General features: G+C 40.4%; 1 protein-coding gene across 4 annotated transcripts in view; it reads right to left on the bottom strand.

Annotated features, from left to right (window-relative positions):
- NBEA (neurobeachin) overlaps positions 1–21,509 on the bottom strand; it is a gene marked incomplete at both ends in the record, with an annotated part of 550,746 nt that overhangs the window by 177,874 nt on the left and 351,363 nt on the right. For 3 of the 4 annotated variants that reach the window (XM_084277994.1, XM_084277997.1, XM_084277995.1), the window contains one exon: positions 4,344–4,487. In XM_084277994.1, the coding sequence (XP_084134120.1) occupies positions 4,344–4,487 (144 nt within the window). Of the gene's footprint in view, positions 1–1,342; positions 1,382–4,343; positions 4,488–21,509 lie in introns of all 4 variants that reach the window. The other variant, XM_084277996.1, reaches the window with a different exon arrangement.

Genomic DNA, 21,509 nt, shown 5'->3' with positions numbered 1-21,509 from the left:
CCGGTCTTGTCTGGACTTCAAACAGATGACCTGGAAGTGAAAGGTCTTCTAGCTCATTAATAATAATACAAGCTGTCAAATCCTGATGACCCAGCGTGCTCCTTAGCATAGGGCAGTAAGTCAGCACGCTAAGCACACTACCAAGAAGTCTGGAGAGAGGGCTTGCCACATCAGTCCTCAAGCCAACGTGGACTGGTTACCCATGTGGGCTTGGAAGGAAGATCAGCTCCTGTTTAGCAGTATTAATGCTGCTTTCTAGAAAGATTTCTACACTGAAGTTCAGAGTTGCTAAAAGTTAGGGCAGTGCTGAGCTGCTGCATCTAACTCAAACCTTCCTGGAACGTTTGCATCGTGGGAGGTTTCATTCCACATAGAGACAGCTGTCCAGGAAGAAGGGGAGGTTCTGTAGGTACATTAAGACTAAGGTGCATTAAAACCAGGTAGGTGTTTTCCTTGGGTTTATTTGGATGAGCTGCTCAATCTCCTCGTACAATGGAGGGAATAATATGTATTTATTCTTGCAAGACTATTGTGGGGCTGTAAATCACCATGGCTTATGAGGAAGTCAGATTCTGAGTTGATTGAGCCCATGCAAGTAACTAGACAGATGCTTGCCAAAGCCTTTTGTCTTCCAGAAATAACCCAAGCCTCATATCCTCCTATCGTTATTTCCTTTTTCTCTTTCTAGAAACTACCCTTTAGAGAGTAGTAAAAGACTTTGTCAGGGATAATTTGCTTAGCTGGGGTCTACTTGCTGTAGCCACTAGCCATATGACAAAATAGATGAAATGTGGTCCAGTTACAGAATGTGTATCTTTCAAAACTGTCATTAAGGCTGAATTCTGCTCTCAGATGAGCAAGAACAATTCCCAGCAACTGCACAACAAAGGAAGGAGAATGCATTTCTAAAATATAACATTAATAAAACCTGCAGTTCAACATTTTTTTTCTTTAAAAAATATCTATTCTAGTGCAAGATCAGTGCTTTAAAAGAAAGTTTGAGGAAAGAATATTAATTATCCATTAAAACAGATTCCCCTCTGAGAATGCCAGTTTACAATATTAGAATACATTCACATAGTTTTCATTTTCAAAAAATTACCCACTACACAGAGGAGGAACAGGCAGGAAAGTTGCATTCTCAGGCTCTTAAGAGAAAAGGTAAGTACTCAAGATCCCTACTCCAGCATTAGAAAATCAAAAAGGAAAAGGGGAAGAGTTAGTAATATCAACTCACTACAGTGGATTTGATTGTATCAGTCACAGATTCACAATATATTAGAAAACTGTTAAAATTAAGTGGGCTATCTCAATCATTAGTTCTAACAGAGATGTGACTTGCCTCTTGAAGTGAACAGTCTGGGAAGAAAAGGAGCTAAAACTGAAACAGAAAAATGTAAAATATTTTAATAGGCAAATGCTAAAACAAGCACAACATCTGTTGATAACTCATGCTGCAAGACAGTTAAAATACTGCTTTAGTTAAAAATCTTGATGCAAACTTAGAGCTCATAATTCTAAGACTGTAAGAACATGGAATCTGATTTTTATATTTTATTAAAACGCTACTTAATAGAACGAAACCTGACCAACTGCCTCTGCAACATATGGAATCCTGAGATTATATAATCAAAATATTCAGACTATAATTATTTAAAAATTCTCCGTCCCATATGTAATTTATCACAGTGAACTTCACATTGATTTGTGCCAAATGGTTGATGTAAAACTACAGAGAGTCTCTGGAACAAAAGGTATTTACAGATAACTTTCTACAAGCAGTCTCAATCTGGTTCAGACTTTCCTTTTTTTTTGTTTTTATTCCTTTTTTTCTTTTAGTTTTAAGTTCACAAATCAAAATATTGTAATATTTCTGTTCTCTTAGTTGAACGGTTTCTAAAACTTAAGGTCTCATCTCTCTAAAAGGTGCCTTAGTTTTGTGGAATAAACAATGTTAAATTGTTTTAGTTAAACATGGACAATCTTAAATCAATTTAAACCTGGTTTATAATGATTTTGTTTAATTCCTGTCCCTTACTGAGACAAACCAAATCGCTGTAAACCAGATTTAAATTGATTTAAGCTTTAGAGTTAAATTGGAGGCACATCTGAATATAGAAATTCCTATGTGTCATTCCACTCTGAAGAGTAACTAGATATAAACAATTCTGGGATGTACCATCACCTGATACATCTCAAATGTTTCCATATCCCATAGAGTGAATCGACACAACTCCTTAGGATTAGACAAGAGCAGGCAGTTTATTTGGACCTGTTCTTCAGAGCCATCAGTCTTTGTAACCTCCTTTGGTACACACCCCTTTGCCTTCTGCTTTTCTTCATTTCAGCTGCTGAGCTTAAAACTTGAGACTCACATTGTAAGAACTGAAAGCTGTGGAAAGCAGAGGCATCATCATATGCAAAGTCATGCACAATGATGCAACAAAACAGAGGGTGTGGAGGGGGCTCAGGGCTTTTTCCCTGGCTGGTAGGATTTACAGAAGACACAGATGATGAAGATGCACGACCATTAACTCTCCAAATCAATTAAGCTCCAAAAACGAGCAAGGGTTGAGTAGGAGATGCTGGGGTAGTGGAATGTGGGTTCATTCTGTGAAGTTCACAGCAGTTGGTACACATACAGCACCATTACCCCATCACCACACCACACTTGGAGGCGCCTTGCTTGCCCCACCAGTGTTGAGAGGGAACACAAAGGCTAATTCCTGGCACTGTTAGGACAGGCATCCAGTCAGAAATTAAAGCTTCTACAATTTCTCTTCTTCTAATGCTGACAAAAATCTCCCAGTTTCCACAAACTGGAAGAGGAAAGGACTAGAATTACTATACCACGTCCTGAAGGAGCAGGGGATGTAATGTATGCAGTGATCTGTACTAAAAGGGTGTGTTAAGTGCATATAAATACTTAAGGACCTCCAAAAATGCCAGGTCTCTGCAGAGGGATGCAGCTATCAGGACTGTGTGGTATCAGTGTGTTTGAACAAAATGCAATATTGGCACATATAAAACCACCATAGCTGACCCTGAGATTTGCCAGGCTGGGCCAGAATTCCTCAGGTCCAGTTCAAATCAGTATTTCAATGCAATTGCATATTGCAGTCTCTGAACTACAGCAACTGAACACAGTTGGGAGCACTGTTCTTAGATACAAGAACTTATCCCAATAACAGTCCTGCTTGTACTCCTATTTCCTTTACTTCAGACAAAGGCATTTCAGCAATGGTTAGCTGCAGACTGAGGAATCAAGCAGATTGACATACAAACTGTGATAATCATAGACTGAAGGTTGACTCCAGATAAAAGCATTTACTTCTCTCTGCTCTGCTCTGGTTTCAAAGTATGAGATTGTCATGCAGGCATTTTTTTTTCTTTGTTTCCTTTGGTTTTTATGATCTTATCTTTGCTACAGATTTCTACTTCATCATCAGAAAAAAGTGCAGGAGCAAAGGTAGCTGTTTTAGAAATTCAATTATGCAGGAAAAAACCCTCTGAGATATAACAAAACTTTGCCTTGCTGGAGTAATTTAATAAAGCTATTTAAAAAAATATATAAATCACTCTGCATGTCATAGTTCTCATATTTTTATCTTGAACTTTCAACATGACTTTCTTTCCAGACTACGTACCCAGGAAAGGTAGAACTGCAGAGAGAACTGGAAGAGAACCTGCTGGAAGATCTTACTGCCTACTTTCACACAGGGAGAAAGGACCAGAAGGGATCTCTCATGTACATGGTTACAGAAGATTCCTTCCCAGCTCTTCTGCTAACTAATGGAATTCATAGCTTGGTTACAGTCTCATTCCTTCTCAGATCCTGTTTACAACAGGCAACTTTTTCCTGCACTGTGACAGATGGATTGAGATACTGTAGATGCCCCTTAACTCCATCAGGGAGAGAAGGGGGTGCCAGCAGGAGTGCAGGAGTCTCTCCACGAGCCGAGTGGCTCTCGGGAACAAGTCATGAACACGCACAACCACACTCTGACTCACAACCCCCCAAAGCCTGTAATTAGCCCACACTTCCATTTTAACCCTAAAAAAGAGCCCTTCCCACAATGGTTTTCAGGGAGCAATGAAAGCACTTGAGGTATTGCTGTTTCTCACGCCTGTTGAAACACTGTGCAAGAGGCACACGCTTTGTAACATCAGTTTCCCTTGTCCATGGAAGCAGGACATCATACTAAATCCAGAACACAAAGAGTCTGTACTGGAATGGTATATTTAGCTGTCAATATTAAGGCACTAACCACCAAGGTTAAGGGCTAACATGTTTAAAAGAGCCTTTTGATTCATATTTTAGGTGCAACAAAAAATCTAATTACCTGCAAGGTTGTCAATCTCTTTCTCTTGGAGCAGACTAACAGCATCATCATCTCCTTCCAGCATGAGCTCTGTTTCTGCATTCTGATTTACCACAGCTTGACTCCGGAAAGTTTTCTTGGACTTCACTACATCCTCTTCGGTGCCTGAAAAAAAACAAAAGGTACAAATGCTGTGAATTCAGCTGAATAATATTTTAAATACAAACCAAGTCCAGTCAAGTAGTAAAATATACAGTATAAACCTCTAGGGAAAAAGGGAAGGGACATTACAAAATATTCAGCCTTATTCTGCCTTTCAGAATGTATCTCAAGTAAATTACAAGCTGTTTTGCAAAGACTCTTCTGCTTTTAATAACCCCTCTGCTTTACGTTTAACATTGTTCCATTAGTTTTCTACCTTCAAGAAATTCAGCAGGAGTTTCTCTTGCATTCCTGGTGTCCTAACTGAGTGACTAACCTCTGAGAGGACAAACCACCTATTCTAAATGAAGGAATTGCTTTGGGGAATTTGGGAATCTGTCACCTTTGAGATCCAAGGGATAGGATGGTGAAGCAGGAGATGGGTTACCTCCATGTAGAGTAGCAACAAGAGGGGCTGCACAAGCATTCACCAACTACTGAAAAAGGACAAGCATTGTGAGAGAACCTTGGTACGTGTCTGTGTGTGTTTTTAAGGAGCACAATAATAATGTTGTGACAATTACCTCAAAGGACTTCATAGGAATGTCTTACCCGTTCTTCTTTCCTACAACTGACTCTTCTATCCAGACTGACAGTTCCTCACAGCAGGAGATACACCATCTTACAGTGGGAAGGTCCTACTAGTGCTCGCCATGGTTTATTGCATGATGCAATAAATGAATCATAGTGTGGTCAAATGAATCATAGTGTGGTCAATTCATAGTAGCTTTCATATCATAAATAGCTTCATGTACTGTTAGGACATCTGCACAGTGTTTCTTTCTTAGATGGGGAGAGGTCATTAGGGTTTTTTTTTCAGAGCTATAGACTCATAGTAGCCTTAGTAGAGAAAGCTATTTGTTTTGTTGTTTGGGATGATTTTTTCTTTCTTTTTTCTCTTTTTTTCTTTTCTTTCTTTCCCAGATGCAGAAACCCTTGTCTTCATCTTGGACTATACAAGATATGGGCACCACCAGTTCAGCCGACCAAGAAACAACACCCAACCCTAAATCTCTTCTTTGAAGATTTACTTACTACTAAACTACAGAACAATGAGTGGAGTCTGAGCAAAACCAGGCATGTGTGGATTTTGTTTGTCTTCCACAATGCCTGAGCTTCATTATTATGGCAGATGTAAAATCATGAGGTAAAGCCCAATATAAGACTCAACTTAGTTGTCCTACTAGTAAGTGGATAGGTTAGTGAAGTTAGATGCATGGAATGGAACTGATGTGTCAGGCAGGTTTGTTATTGCAAACAGTGGGGAAGGTGTTATGATGTTATTTCCTACTCTTGTACGAGTCTTTTCATCAGTTTGTGCACAGGAGAGCTCCACCATATAAATAAGATTTATTTAGTTTGCACGCCACTTGATGTTGGAATCCACCACAACCTGAGACAACCTCATTTTTGACATTGCTATTTCTGAAACTACAGAGCAGGTAAAGACAAACAAGTTAACAAAGCCCCCCCCTTTTTTTGTTTCACCAAGCCCAAAATTAAGGAAAGCAACTCTAATCTTTGTATTCAGTGCTCTCTCCATTAGAACCATCCTGATACCAATAGTGATAAAGAAAATAATGATGCTGATATATACTAAATCACTGTTTAGTGATTAGCCTGTGATCACTACCTCACTTGCATAGGTTACTGCTTAGTACAACTGACTGTAATTATTGACTCAATTTAAAATCAAAACAAGGAAAAAAAAGGGTGGAAAAGTTTTCAATATTATGTTAAAACTTTAGGGTTTTTTTTGGTTTTTTTTTCCATTTATTTGTTTGGTTTTTAAAATTTTTTTAACATGTGCTGTATTTTAAATCCCTTGTGATGATGGTTCCAGTTACCAGATTACAGAAATATTGCCATTCACCCATGTAAGAAACGTGGTAGAGGAGAAGGCATTAAATTAGTTTGGCAAATTTGGAGGTTAGCAATAAGACAAATGGTTCTAAAATCCATTCTGGTTTATAATATTAAACATACATTTATCTAAAAGAAATATTGTAAATGACACTTCTTTGTCCTGATGGAAAAAACGTTCTGGTTTGGCTGTTTTTAAAATTTATCACTTTGTTGAGTGCACCTCAGTTTTGCTGTACTGTACCAAACATTTATCTAAATGAAAGTGCACGAGACCCAGAGTTGCCCTTCAATCACTATATCCTTTATGAATTAGAGTTCCATTTATCAAAATTACAGCAAGAAGAGTAAGGTCTCACAGGGCTGTCTCATTACAAGCCTTGTAAACACTGTCCTTACAAAGAAATGGTTTAACACCTAACAAATCAAAAAGTGATTGGGAATAGAATTTATTTGAGATCATCTGTCTTCGGAGGACGTGCTGTACTGAGTGCACTTCATGGCCTTTCTACCCATTCATCAAGAAATTAACAAGCGAATACCACAGCCCACCAGATCTCCTTGGATCCCGAAATGTGAAGTGTGTTCAAACCAGATCTGTCACAGATGTTCTATTTTTATATTTCAAGACGACTTCAAACAGGTTTTAAAATAAGAGAGCCTCTCCAAAGAAGAGTAAAAAGAAAAACAACTTGTCTCTTTAAAACCAGACAACAAACTGAATAGAAAATTATGTGACATAAAACTATGTCTAGTATTGTTAACAATGATATAAAAAGGAGAGGTGAATAAATGCACGCCTGATATTTCAGCATGTTTGAAAGAAATCAAAACTCAAATTATTATTTCAAAGCCCCAGCAATTACGATGAAATGAAATTAATTTTCAGTTATTTCATCTACACTCTTTTTAGGACACAAGGATTAGGCATTTTAAAGACAGTTTGGAATTGTATTACTGTCAGTCCCTTTGCCTAATTAGAAAATGTTTCAAATCCATTACAGAAGGAAAAAATAAAATAAAATAAAGCTAGATATAATTTTAAGAAAGCAACATTTTGACATTGGGGTGCACAGAACTGGAACGGGCAGCTGCTATCAGCTCTTGCTGTTATCAAACTCCTTTTTAAGGGATATTTTTCTAGGCTGGCATTTGGCAAGAAGCCTTGAAATCAGCAGCAAAGTATCTCTTAAAACTACATTTTGCAAAGAAATTCAAGTCAGTCACTCAGCTCATATTGAAGTTCAGCTGAAGTTGGTGCCTTGATTTCTTGAAACTGGGAAGCTCTGCCTTAAAGATCTTCCAAGAGAGTGGATGTGGAACACTAGATGAGCAGTTAAAAACAACTCTATCTTTTGCTACACCTGTTATCATCTTGATTATTTTTCAATGTGCGTCTTAAAACTGGTTTTCCACAGTCTGTCCAGGAGAACTGAAAAGTGTGCATCTTTAAAAGAAATTGGAGAACCAAGTAGCACTCCTTTACAAACCCCAAATTTCCATTAAAAGGTGTGTATTTCACGTCTGAGAGATTATTTGAGCTGCAAACTTGTACAGTATTGACAAAAATTTACTCATCTCACTCAGTAGCATTACTTTTCCTTAACCAGAAGTTATTAAGCAGACTAAAAAAAATCTCCATACCACCCCCAACCTCCCTCTGCACCCCCAATAATTTCCATGAACAAGAGAGTCTCATATTATTTTGCAGCTAAAGCCTCTAAAATAGTTTCTCGATACAGCCAATATTTAAACAATATTGGGGGGAGTTATTTTAACATCTGAATTTTTGCATTTCTCTTTTCAGTGAAATCAATGAATTTGTTGGATTTTGTAGGTCACAACAGGTTCCAGGGATGATAAGTGAATTTCAGAGATACTGTAAATTGAAATTAGCAATACAAATATAAAATTTTGTTGATCACATTTTTGTTTATGTACACTTATTTTATTAGACATTGCACTAATTATTACAATTTAGTTAAATACAGGAAGGGATTTTTCAGTTACCTCTCCTATTATTTTATTATATATTTAAATATGGTGGTTTTTTTTTTTTTCTTTGTACTTAGATTAAAATGAAGTAAAAATATGTTTAATGTTAAGCAAAGCTTGCTTGGCCTTACTGTAACCAACAAAAGGAGACTACTGCTTCTTATAAAGTTGTTTCCATAGTTTACTTCAACGAATTACTGATAAGGCAATTTATGCAGTGAGCGCTCTTTGATCTTTGAAGAGAGATGGCAGAATGGAAAGTTAACCTCATTTTAATGTTACCTAAATATACTGACAGGAAATTCTAATGTTTCCAAACATCTGGAAATCTGCTTCATGGGATGGTGTTCTTCTTTTCTATAAGAAAGCTTTTTTCATATATTGTCTTTTACAGTTTTATGTGGCTTCTAAAGGAGCACTTTGACATAAGTAAAGTCTGTTCTCTTTACAGTAAAATGCTGCATTTAATTAAAAACTCTCTTTTATAGCAGCTAAAGTACAGTTTTTTGTGAAGCTTAGCTCTCCACAGAAACTTTTAAGGGTAAAGTTGCTTTTTCCCCTTTACAAATCACTGGTATGCACTGTTCTGTAGAATGCTGCTTTTGTTGCTCGATTTTAATCACCTAAGGTAGCTTTAAACATTTTATTGAATAAAGGAATTCAGCATTAGCTGTATGATAGGTCATGATGTGAGCCACGAAGTTATATCATAGGTAAGATATAATTTACAAACAGAGTCTGAAGGAGCTAAACCTTTTCTGGGAAGAGATTATTTTTGGTGGTTGTACAAGAATTGAGCTCATGTGTGCACAGAAATAAAACCCAACCCTACTATCGACCTTTTTTTTGTTCATTCAACATTGCTAAGAGTTGAAAATATTTCTAAAAGGGTTTCAGGAGATAATCCTCCTGCTTTATATATTCTAACAGTTTAAAGCCCTGCTAATCTTTACTAACTTGATTAGGCACCGGCACCCTCACAGCAGCCACGGTTCTGGAGAGCAGCTGCTTGGGAGTCTGTACACTGACCTCTACAAAACCCAGCAAGATTAAATCATTGACATGGTGACCACTCCACCCCAGCCTGCTATCTTTCTGCAGGGCTACAGAGCCAGCCCTCCCAGGGCTGTGTTTGCTCCCTGGGAAATGGAGAGACCAGCCTTCTGGCTCTGGGTAGCAGAGCGGTGCTGGCACATCGTGATGAACTGTCCCCACCTGTGTCTGCTGGAGTTGTTATTTAAATTGCAATGTGTTTCTGGAACTGGCAGCTTTGACTGGCATATAATTTAGTTTCCCCAGAGAATCAGAGAAGTGGCTGTCATTAAAGGAAAGCTGGTTTTAATAGATTCAATAAAAGCCAGAGGAATCTAAATCATATTTTCATTGTTGAGGATCTTTGAAGAAATGAGGGAGAAAAACTATGACAATTATGTAGAAGCTAAAAATTGCATACATTTCCATCAGAGATTGCTTCCACCAAAAGCAAAAGCAAATCACATCTTTGTTTTCCATAATAGATAAATACCCCACAATTTAATCATGGACATTCCAGACATTTCCCCCCAATATTTATACCTAATATCTGACCAAATTCTCTTCCTCATGTGAGTCATTTGCAAATAAACACTTTTGTATACATTTTCCTCTTCAAAATTCTCAGATGCCTTTTGCCTTGTCAAAAATGAGACTGAGGCAAAGGAGACTGAGAATATGGTCAAGGTGAAAACGAACAGGTTTCTCAGATGAGGTTGAGGGCTTTATAAACCAAGTCCAAGTGGTTTGTATTAATACCAAAGGTCCCACACAAAACAAAGATGAAGTTACCAGTTTGGATGCTTGGTATTTATTTTTTTGTAGATGGGAAAACTGGTTCAGAGTGGCTACAAAATAAATTTTAGAAGTCAACAACATTATAGTTTTATTTCCTCTGGATTTCAGGTGTTCAGGGCACGTGAGAAAGGATCCTGCACTGATTCAGCACCGATCATAAACAGCCAGAGGCTGACAGAGCTGGGTATTCCCAGTCCAGCAAATGTTAGAAGGCATTTCCAGGCTCCTGAAGGGCAGTCTTCATTCTGACTGGAACCAGAAGTCCTTCTAATGGGAACTTAAAACAGTCAAATGTTTGTATTTGGATTAAGATGTAGTTTGCCACTGTAACTTGTACACACAAGAACGGATTCATATTTCATGACTGATGACCTTTACAAATCCCTGTCAGTTTGAAATGCAGCCTCTCTGTGTATACTGTAGCCTGAGAAATTGTGGAAAGAAACTGAATTTTCTGCTATGCTGTGGATCGCTTAAAACAGGTAAAGATGATACAGAAGGAAAATAATTGAGAGAGAGAAAATTTTTCTAATTGTGTTTCCAGCCGTTTTACAGAAGTACAGTAAGAGCTGTGAGGAAAATAACTACATCACACCAACAGTTATTGCTCAGTGGAAAGGACATCAAGGACACTTGCAAGTAAGAGAATTGGATCAATATTAACGCGATTTTCATTTCATGCTTCCCCAACTCCAGTAAGCTGACAATATACTCTGATTATGTGAACTGCCTCTGAGTAACACAGAAAAGGTTATTAGAGCAAGAGGTGGAAATGGAATGCACTTTTTATATTGACAGGCCTGCTAATAGAGTGTACTGATTTTCAAAGCCGTGCGATGCATTCTCACAATTTGGTTTTGACAGCAGAAAGGAATTTCATTTATCCTTAATTCGAAATATTCACTTGTAAGCAAAGGTTTCTTAAGACAGGCCACCGAGGAGGATAATCAAACTATTTCAATAGAAAAATCTAATTAATGAGGTAAGAAGCAAAAGGTGATTGAATTTAAATCTGTGTGACATGCTAGTGAAATAATGAATTAATACTCCTAAACGAGGTGCTCTCTGCTTTTGAAACAGAACCTGATAAAACGTTTTTTAAGAGAACAGAAGTGAGTGAATATGTCGTGTCTCAACACTGAAGTCTGGGTTTTGTCTTGAAAGTTTTAGGTTAGAGTTTGAAATGCTTCACCCAAGCACAGATCCTGCAGGAAAAGCCATGTCCTGACTATCTGCTTCCAGAGCCTGAAGACAGGATCAAAGTTGTCAGAGTTCTAAAGAGGCACCCCCCACACCAGGGAATTGTGCCCACATATGCTAACCTCAATTTTGCTTCTTGCTCATAGAGTAAAATCTAATTGAAAGAGGTTAATAATGATACAGCCTTGGGAAGAAATGGAGCAATACAAACTCTTGGTGTATGCTCGCAGCCCAATGCACTGGCACCTGAGAAATGTGATCTTACCTCCCATGCTGGGGTATTTCTACATCAACATGTCTAAACCTTACCTAACATTTTAAAAATGAGACCTTTCAAACCATGGGGCTGGTCCAAACCCCAGTGTTTTTAACAAGAAAGATATACCTGTACTATTGTGATCTGACTTCTAATTTTTGAATTTTGCCCCTTTGTGGCCAAAGCATCACCAATTATGTCTGCTAGAAGGCAACTCACTCCCTCACCACTTCAGCTGTTGATATTAGATCCGAGCAAGATCAGCTCTTTGGAAACAGGCACTGTACAGAGACACAATAGGCCAGCTACAAAATTTACTCTCTAGTGCAGAGAATGAAGGTGTAGGAAGTAAGTTTACAAATTGTGTTATAGTAGCTATCATAATTCCAGTACTTATGTAACTCTTAATTTCTACCAAGGCCACTTGGAGAAGAAAGCCTCAACAGGCTTTGAGAAACTCATCTGCCAACGTGTCTGAAATGAGTTTTACTTTCTGGAATGATAATCTTTTCAAATGAAATGCTGCTCTTTTGGGACATAGAGAAGTAACATCTTATGCAGTTTGTACACAGGGAAAAATCTCCTATACATGACATAATGGCTCCTGTAACTGTTTCTTAAAAGAATTGTCCCCACTGCATATAAACAATAAATTTCTTCTAATGACATTATTATATTGACATCTAGATTTACTCTCCCTTACATTATCTTTTACTGTGCAATCCAGACTGGTTCAGTGTGATACACTGTTTTGTTGGTTAATGGGTTGGGGTGTTTTTTTTGTTGGGTTGGGTTTTCACATCACACCCCCCCCCCCCCCCCATGCAAATTTAATTTCATCCTCAAATAGATCTCCACCATTTTTAGAACTGGCATACATCATTTTCACTTCAGCAGCAACTGTAACTGGTGGGAGGAACTGTTTCTATTTCTGCAGAGATCAATGCCTAGAGCAACACCAGACAAAGGGCAGCACCCACAGGATATACACATTTGTGAGACAGCAGTGTGGCCCTAACGCTGGGATAGTTAACTCTTAGCTCTACTAAGGGTTTATGCTCTAGCAGCAACAGACAGCACTTCTCTCTCAGCTTGGCTGCTGCACATACACGAGCTCCTAGTTCCTCAACCTAAAATGCAATTATTTAGCAAATTAAAATAAAATCTTTGTTATTTGCTTGATTTGGGCTGTGATTTTCCTCCTTTTATTTTTTTTTTTAAGCAAGAATTGCTGCAGTTTTAAAACATCTTTGTTTCATATTGCCTGGCAGATGAAAAACAAACCATAGCAGCACAGGAGATGCGACTGACACAAAGCAGAACCTGAGGGTCTCTTACTAAACCAGCTCAATGACATCACCTACACCACTTTCATTACTTTGTCTGTGCAGAGAGGTGAGTGGTAATCACCATCCCAGGTAGAAACCCAGGCAGAAAGCCTGTTGGCTGTGTGCACGTTCAGGAGAGCTGCCTCACAGGGATCCCAGCAGCGCCTGGCGGGGCAGTAAAAGGGAGAGTGGTATTTTATTGCACCTTCCGTTAAGCGGCCGCGCGGGGTCCGTGGTCTCTTTCATTCTGCTTCACCAGGATCACAAGAGAGCCCAAACCTCCCACACAGCTGTGGGGATACTTGCAGAGTTGCTACTTTTATGGTAAATTTGCAAGCACTGGCAATACTACTTTCCATTGGACCTGAGATGCTGTTTAGACAACAGTATGGGGTTTTTGAAGGCGTGGTATGGAATGACTTGTGCTGTATGGTAAAGGAGACACTGCTACAACACTCTTCAAGCATTACACAGAATCACATAATTGTAGGGGTTGGAAGGGACCTGAAGAGCTCATGGGGTCCAACCCCCCTGCCAGAGCAGCTCCCCAGCTCATATTGCACAGACAGGCGTCCAGACGGGGCTGGAATCTCTCCAGAGATGGAGACTCCACCACCTCCCTGGGCAGCCTGTCCCAGGGCTCTGGCACCCTCACTGGGGAAAAGTTCTTCCCCATGTTGGTGTGGAACTTCCTGTGCTCCAACTTGCAGCCATTGCCCCTTGTCCTGTCTCCACAGACACTGAAAAGGGGCTGGCTAATTCCCCCTGCATTCCATGCTTAAGATACTTATAGACATTAATTAGATCCCCCCTTGGTCTTCTCTTCTCAAGACTGAACAGCCCCAGCTCCCTCAGCCTCTCCTCACAGGGGAGATGCTCCAGGCCCTTCATCATCTTCATAGCCCTTCTTTGGACTCCCTCAAGGGGATCCCTGTCCTTTTTATCCCAGGGAGCCCAGAACTGGACACAACACTCCAAGTGGGGCCTGACCAGGGCAGAGTAGAGGGGGAGGATCACCTCCTGTGACCTGCTGGCCACACTCCTCCTGATGCCCCCCAGGGTCCCATTGTCTCTCTCAGCCCCCAGGGCACACTGCTGGCTCATGGCCATCCTGTCATCTACCAGGACCCGCAGGTCCTTCTCCATAGAGCTCTTCTCCAGTAGGTCATCCCCCAGCCTGTACTGAAATGTATGCATATCAGTCCTTTCAATGGCAAAAATATTATCTACTGTAGATGATGTGGTCTGTGGAGACAGGGCAAGGGGCAATGGCTGCAAGTTGGAGCACAGGGAGTTCCACACCAACATGGGGAAGAACTTTTCCCCAGTGAGGGTGCCAGAGCCCTGGGACAGGCTGCCCAGGGAGGTGGTGGAGTCTCCATCTCTGGAGAGATTCCAGCCCCGTCTGGATGCCTGTCTGTGCAATATGAGCTGGGGAGCTGCTTTGGCAGGGGGGTTGGACCCCATGAGCTCTCCAGGTCCCTTCCAACCCCTGTGATTCTATGATTCTATGTTCAGGGTTTCATACAAATACACTGGGAGATGCACTCTTTAGCCATAGCATACTGATAGGAAAGAAGTCATGCCATGTTGTAACATACATGATATGAAATCCAAAATTAAATATATAAGTGGAAACACACATAATACGTTGGCTGATAGAATTCTCAACAAGGTGTCTTCCTTGTCGTGCTGGTTGGTAGTATGTTTGAGAACTTTTATATAAAATGTATTTGGCTTTTAATACAGTTCTTTCACTAGAAGTTTCTGTAACTCCTGCCTGTACCTTCCACAACGCTGAAGCACATAAAATCTTCCACTCTGTTTCACTACACTGGTACTTTCTGGTGTGTATTTCAAAGCTAATGCTATAAAACAAGGAACATAAAGTAAGCAGTACTGAAGCACTCACTGCACATGCAGAGAGACAGTATAGCTGGTGCATATAAAATAGCCTTTGCTTCTTGTATACAAATTTTACTATTTACATAAAACCTCTATGATATTTTTTACATGATATAGTGGAAACACATTATCTGTGATAAATGCAAAGTGCTACAATGTAGAAAGTTGAGTAAAAATTACCTTGGCATATTGAAATAGATATTGTATTTGAAAATGAATTCCTTTATTTTTGTGATCTCTATATATTGATTCTGTTTGCTTTGTGAAAGACAAAGAAACACCTATATCAAAGAGACTCTGCCTCTGTCACCTTAAACCACCTTTACCTTTCAAGTAAGCCCAGAGGCTCTTGGCAACCTCAGCCCGTTGCCTGAAAGGCTGCTGTGCCTCCAGTCAGAAAGAGTGGAGGAATAAGGGCTTTTAAAATCTGTAATGTAAATTTGTGATCTCCTAATTCTGGGCTGTAATGGTTTCTGCTTTGTGGGCCATCCTAGCCAGGTCTTCAGAAAACAACTGTGTCCGTACAGGCAGAAGTCGAATTCTATATAGGCAGCAGTTGAACATCACCTTGAATTTTTAGACCCATCTGGTCCAGCTTTGGCTCCTTTATTCAGTTACTGGTGTTATTAATCATCTTTTTTTCCCCACTAACAAATGATACATATTTCCACTTACTCATATACAAAGTGGAGAATGGAATCCTGCAGTCAAGAAGATATCAAGAATAGGAAGTGTGGAGAAAATTTAACAAGAGAATATTTTGAGCTTTCAACTATAGCCAAAGAAGATTTAAAGTGCTGTTACTCCTTAATAGGGAGTCTTAAAGCATAGAAAACAGGAGGTAAGAAAAGCACATGGTATAACCCGAGTCCCAAGAGCTACATTTACTCGGCTGTGGAAGCTGTTCTGAAGGATTATTATTAGACATTTACTGACAGAATGTTCTTCCAAAATGTTTCTATGAGATGTGCTGAATATACATGGGTCAATAACATCTATTTCGTTGTTAATTAGCAATAGAATTGAATTAATAGAACAAATACACCCTTCACATGGGTTTGAAAACATTTCACATCATTGTAATTTACTGGTGTTGGTAAGCAAATGACTTGCTTGGCAGTACAGACAGATATTGTGTCTGCTTTTCACATGCAAGTGTAATGGTGGAAGGGAGAAAAATACAGCTAGGCTCACAAGATTGGCAATGGCTGTGATTTTCATATGTTAGCAGTCCAGTTTGATTACTTTAAGAACATTCTAGAGCCATAGGCTTTCAGATAAACAAGTGAGAAACAGAAGTAGTTATGTTAAACGTTGGTAAAAAGCCAGAAAGTTCTGCAGTAAAATCTATTAGCTCAGACTTACAACAGCAGCTAAAATCCAGGTCATGACAGATAACCTGAAAATCTCAGAGGAAAGGCATTTGAAACCCAACACAGAGGTTTTGAGGGGAAAGAAGACGTTTTCATATCCTATTTGGATGTGTGAGAGCTTAAATTAGAGACAAGACAGAGATTCTGACATTCAAGATTTGAGGAAATCGTTAGAAAGAAACGACTGTGTCACAAATGTGTGCTTAAAAATGAATATAAAGCTGCTAGGGAAATTCCTACGCTAGAAAGAGCATGTGAGAGGGAGCAGATGTTTAGAGACTGCAAAGGACCATCAGGATGCAATTGCAACCCCTTTCTGTTACCTAGTTGGAGGGTGAAAGCTCAGATACTGAGCGTTCCATACACCTCAGCACAACAGTGTTCAGCACCCCACCTAAACAAATCCCACTCCAGTTCACACTTTGAAGGTGTCTTTCATTAGAGAGGGTTAGAAGAATGACAATCATCATCATACCAGTAGATAGGTTTATGATCTGGGGGGTGTGTGGGGTTAAGAAGTGCTAGAAAGAAGACCAAGTTAAATCTAGTGTTTTACATTTAATTATTCTCACAGTTCTGATTTTGCTTTGCAGATCCTTCTACTAATACATAATGTGAGCTCTTATTCCTGGGGTTTCTTTAAACAAATTTCATTTTCACCTTTATCTGACAATTACCATGTAAAAGAGGACACGATTATTATGTCATTTCTCCTAAAACCCTCTGAGGATTAAATATTGGGAATTTTATTTGGAGAAGCAGTGGATGGCACTGTTGGGCTACAATTATCAGACTGGAGATGCAAATATTAACTTGTCATGCTTAAAAAAACTACACAGATTTTCATGACTCCTTCAGGCACCCAATTTGGAAGTAAACTCCTTCACAGGCCATTGGAGATTTCACAATCAGGTGTGGAAGTTAGTTCATGTATTGAAAGGACATTGTGTAATAGGAGTACTGTTTTAGGTCCTCCAAGAGAAGCAGAATGGTTTACATGCTTGTCTCACATGGCACCATGATCACATTTAGACTAAAGAACAAAGAGGACTTACTTGATGACACATGGAAGCATTGTTAGGGATTAATTTAATGACTGCATACATATTCTTACAATGCTCACCACTGAACATCAAGTAACATACATATGTTTTCTGTCCATAAAATCAATGCTGTTTCTTAAAACTGCTCACAATTGTCAACTTATGTTTACTTACAAACTAAAATTAAGTGTGCATGAATGGGGTGAGGGAACAGTGTCTCTTTTGAGTTGAGGACTTTTGTTCTTTATGTTCTCTTCTATATTTATACTTCAGACTAAGGCATTACTTAAATAAATATTAGCTTGGAAAGTTATTTCAGGTAAGGGTCAGCACCTGTGTTTCCCCAGAGCAATGTATTTTATGCTTTTATGTGTTACTAATTTTCAGAATAGGGCATTAAATGAGTTAAAAAAAGTCACAGGTATTTTTGTGGCTTATGTAGTTGGAACAAACTCAGTTTCTGTAATAATAATAAATATACTGTCCAGGAGAAAATTGATGCTCCAAGTATTTTATGATGATCCACACCTGTTCAACATCTTCATTAATGACCTGGATGAGGGGGCAGAGTGTATCCTCAGCAACTTTGTTCATGACATGAAACTGGGAGGAGTGGCTGATATCCCAGAGGGTTGTGCTGCCACCCAGAGGGACCTCAGCAAGCTGGAGATCTGGGCTGACAGGAGCATCGTGAAATTCAACAAGAACTACAAATTCCTACACTTGGTGATGAACACCACCATGTACCAGTATGTGCTGGGGTCCTGGTGGACACCAAGTGGAAGACGAGCCAACAATGTGGCCCTTCTGCAAAGGGCAAGTTATCCTGGGTTGCATTAGGCAAAGGGTTCAGAGGAGCCACAAGGATGATTAGAGGGCTGGAGCACCTGCCCTACAAAGAGAGGCTGAGGGAACTGGGCTTGTTCAGCCTGGAGAAGAGAAGGCTGCGGGGGGACCTCATTGCAGCCTTCCAGTCCCTGAAGGGAGCTTATAGGCAGGAGGGGAATCGACTTTTTAAAAGAGCAGATAATGGCAGGACAAGGGGGAATGGACTAAAGCTAAAGGAGGGAAGGTTTAGATTAGATATTAGGGGGAAGTTTTTTCCAGAGAGAGTGGTGAGGGGCTGGAACAGGCTGCCCAGAGAGGTGGTGGATTCCCCGTCCCTGGAGGTGTCCAAGGCCAGGTTGGATGGGGCCCTGGTCAGCCTTGTGTAGCTCCAGGCCTGGAGGTTGGTGTCCCTGCCTGTGGCAGGGGGATTGGAGCTCTATGATCCTTGGGGTCCCTTCCAACCCAGACCATTCTATGATTCTATGATTCTAAAGCATTGCCAGCAGGTCGAGGGAGGTGATCCTAGGTGATCCTTCCCCTCTACTCAGCACTGGTGAGGCCACATCTGGGCTGCATCTTCATTCCCTCCCAACAGGTATTTGCACACAATGATAGGGCCTCCTCCAGCGTTCTGCCCCCAGATTAAGCAAAGAATATATAAAGTATATCTGGATCAGTTTAAAAATGAAAGTCAATGCAAAAGAAGCCTACAAAAAGTTCTACAAACTCAACCCTGTCAGCAAAGCTGACATAGACATACAATGCAGAAAGCAGTATTTCATAGCATAACGTGGTCTTTAATCCCCTACATGGTACATACAGAATGCTCTCACTGCAGATACACCTAGGAAAGTAACTGGCTTCTATACATCTAGAGGGCCTGCTAACAAAACTCTGATGAGTGATGACCCCACATGAGTTGTGTTCAATTTGCTTTCAGACCTGCATTAGTTCCTGAAAAAAAATACTGATTTCTTAAAGATCTGGAATTGGTGCTGTTGAGTGTTCTAGATGTATGGTAGGCATTTTCAGTAAGTACAGACAAAAGACAGGGTGAAGACAATGAAGTCAAAGGACTTCATGAAGCTGAGGAAAAAGTAAATTAATATTTTTAGATATATACAATTTCTGGGATAACATTGGCAGTCTTGCATTTACTGTAAACAGTGGTGGCATTTTCACCAACAAAAGACACCTCTAGGTTGTTAGCAATGTCATCAGTGTTGACAACCTAGTATGTCAAAATGTAGAGTCCAAAATGCAGGATATCTGGGAATGAAGACTAGCTTTTGGGTGGGCATTCAGCCTTCCTTGACTAAAGCATTTGATTTTACACCAAAGCTCCTGAACAGAGATGATGAATTTGAGCATCTCTAGTTCTTGGGACATTTTGATTTCTTCAAATGTCTTGTCAGCTGAAAATGCCAAGGTAAGTTTGTTTGTAATACACTGATTTAGTTCTGGAACAATATTTGGCACGTGCCAAATGAAACCAGCTTCTCACCAGTTCCTCTGGAGTCTTGTCCCTCTATCTTGCTCCTACACTGACTGCATAAGGCAGGGAACCCAGCAGCTCAGGAGATGGAAGTGAGGAGCTGTGGGAACTGGATATACTTTTCTTTAACACTGTGGAGCCTCAGGGCTTAAAGGAACCTTTCTTTAAGGTCTATGGGACGCCCAGGGTCCTCATTCTGAAGACAGTCCCTGCTTTGAGTACTGGTTTCCATGGACTTCAGACTACCAGTTTCATAGCTGGGCACCCACACAGCCTTTCTTTTAAAGCAGCACTTGGTAAAAGCTAAATGTTCTGGGAATGTAAAGTCCTTCAGCTGCCTGTAATTCTTTGAAAGTCTATCAAATCCATCTGCTTTCTCAAAAGTCGATTTCAGATTTGAACATTTCAGAGTTCAAAACCTGATGCTTTTTAATTCTGTTCGTATAATGAAACCGTATTTCTGATGATGAGCACACGCAACATTTGCTGAAACTTAGAGCACTAATGACAAGTCCCAGAAGGAGCCATACACAGTCTGCTTCAGCTAGAACCAGTCTTGAAATAAGGTTGCTAATTAGATGTCCAAATACATAATGGAATGAGTAACTTACAATGTCTAAGTTCAAACACACTGGCCATGCTGCACTTTTAAGATATAGAATCATAGAATGGTCTGGGTTGGAAGGGACCCCAAGGATCATAGAGCTTCAACCCCCCTGCCACAGGCAGGGACACCAACCTCCAGGCCTGGAGCTACACAAGGTTGCCCAGGGCCCCATCCAACCTGGCCTTGAACACCCCCAGGGACGGGGCATCCACCACCTCTCTGGGCAGCCTGTTCCAGCCCCTCACCACTCCCTCTGGAAAAAACTTCCCTCTAAGATCTAATCTAAACCTTCCCTCCTTTAGTTTTAATCCATTCCCCCCTGTCCTGTCATTGTCTACCCCTTTAAAAAGATGAATCCCCTCCTGCCTATATGCTCCCTTCAGGCACTGGAAGGCTGCAATGAGGTCCCCCCGCAGCCTTCTCTTCTCCAGGCTGAACAAGCCCAGCTCCCCCAGCCTCTCTTTGTAGGGGAGCTGCTCCAGCCCTCTAATCATCCTTGTGGCTCCTCTGAACCCTCTCCAACAGTTCCACATCCTTCTTGTATTGGGGGCCCCAGCTCTGGACACAGGACTCCAGCTGGGGCCTCACGAGGGCAGAGCAGAGAGGGACAATCCCCTCCCTGTCCCTGCTGCCACCCCTCTGCTGATGGAGCCCAGGATCCCATTGGCCTTGTGAGCTGCAAGAGCCACTGCTGGCTCATGTGAAGTTTCTCATCCACCACAATCCCCAAGTCCTTCTCAGCAGGGCTGCTCTCCAGGAGCTCTTCTCCCATATTTGTAGCTTTTTTCCAAAACCTGAATGTATTACATATTACATTATGAAGGGTTTTGTTTTCTCCTTTGTTTTCCTTTTACTGTTTCATTCTAAGCATTCAGGATCTGTCATGATAACCATGTGAACAGGCCAGCCATTCTTGAGCACAGGCACTATTTGACTTACATATTTCTGTTTTGAACATGGGCACTGAGTTATTCATGCTCCTTTCAACCACTGCAGACTAATAACTCTGCCCTTTCTTGGACCCCCTCTACGTGCAAACGGTTTGTGGACTGCAGTTTTTAAAGTCTGAAGGACCAAAGCTTAATAAATTAACTATTTTGCTCTTAACATGACCTTTGTGGAGCAGTATTCTGTCTCACTGGCAGGGTGGTACAGTAGTGTCTCATCTATACTAATCTCCAGTGACTGTAAACTGTTAAGGTGATTAACTGGAAGAGACAGCTCTTTCACCACATGTACAGAATCACTGTGAATTGGGTCATA

Source organism: Gallinula chloropus (genome assembly GCF_964237585.1).
Source record: "Gallinula chloropus genome assembly, chromosome: 1".
In the NCBI taxonomy this organism is placed as follows: Eukaryota; Metazoa; Chordata; class Aves; order Gruiformes; family Rallidae; genus Gallinula; species Gallinula chloropus.
This window is presented reverse-complemented; position numbering and strand designations above follow the sequence as displayed.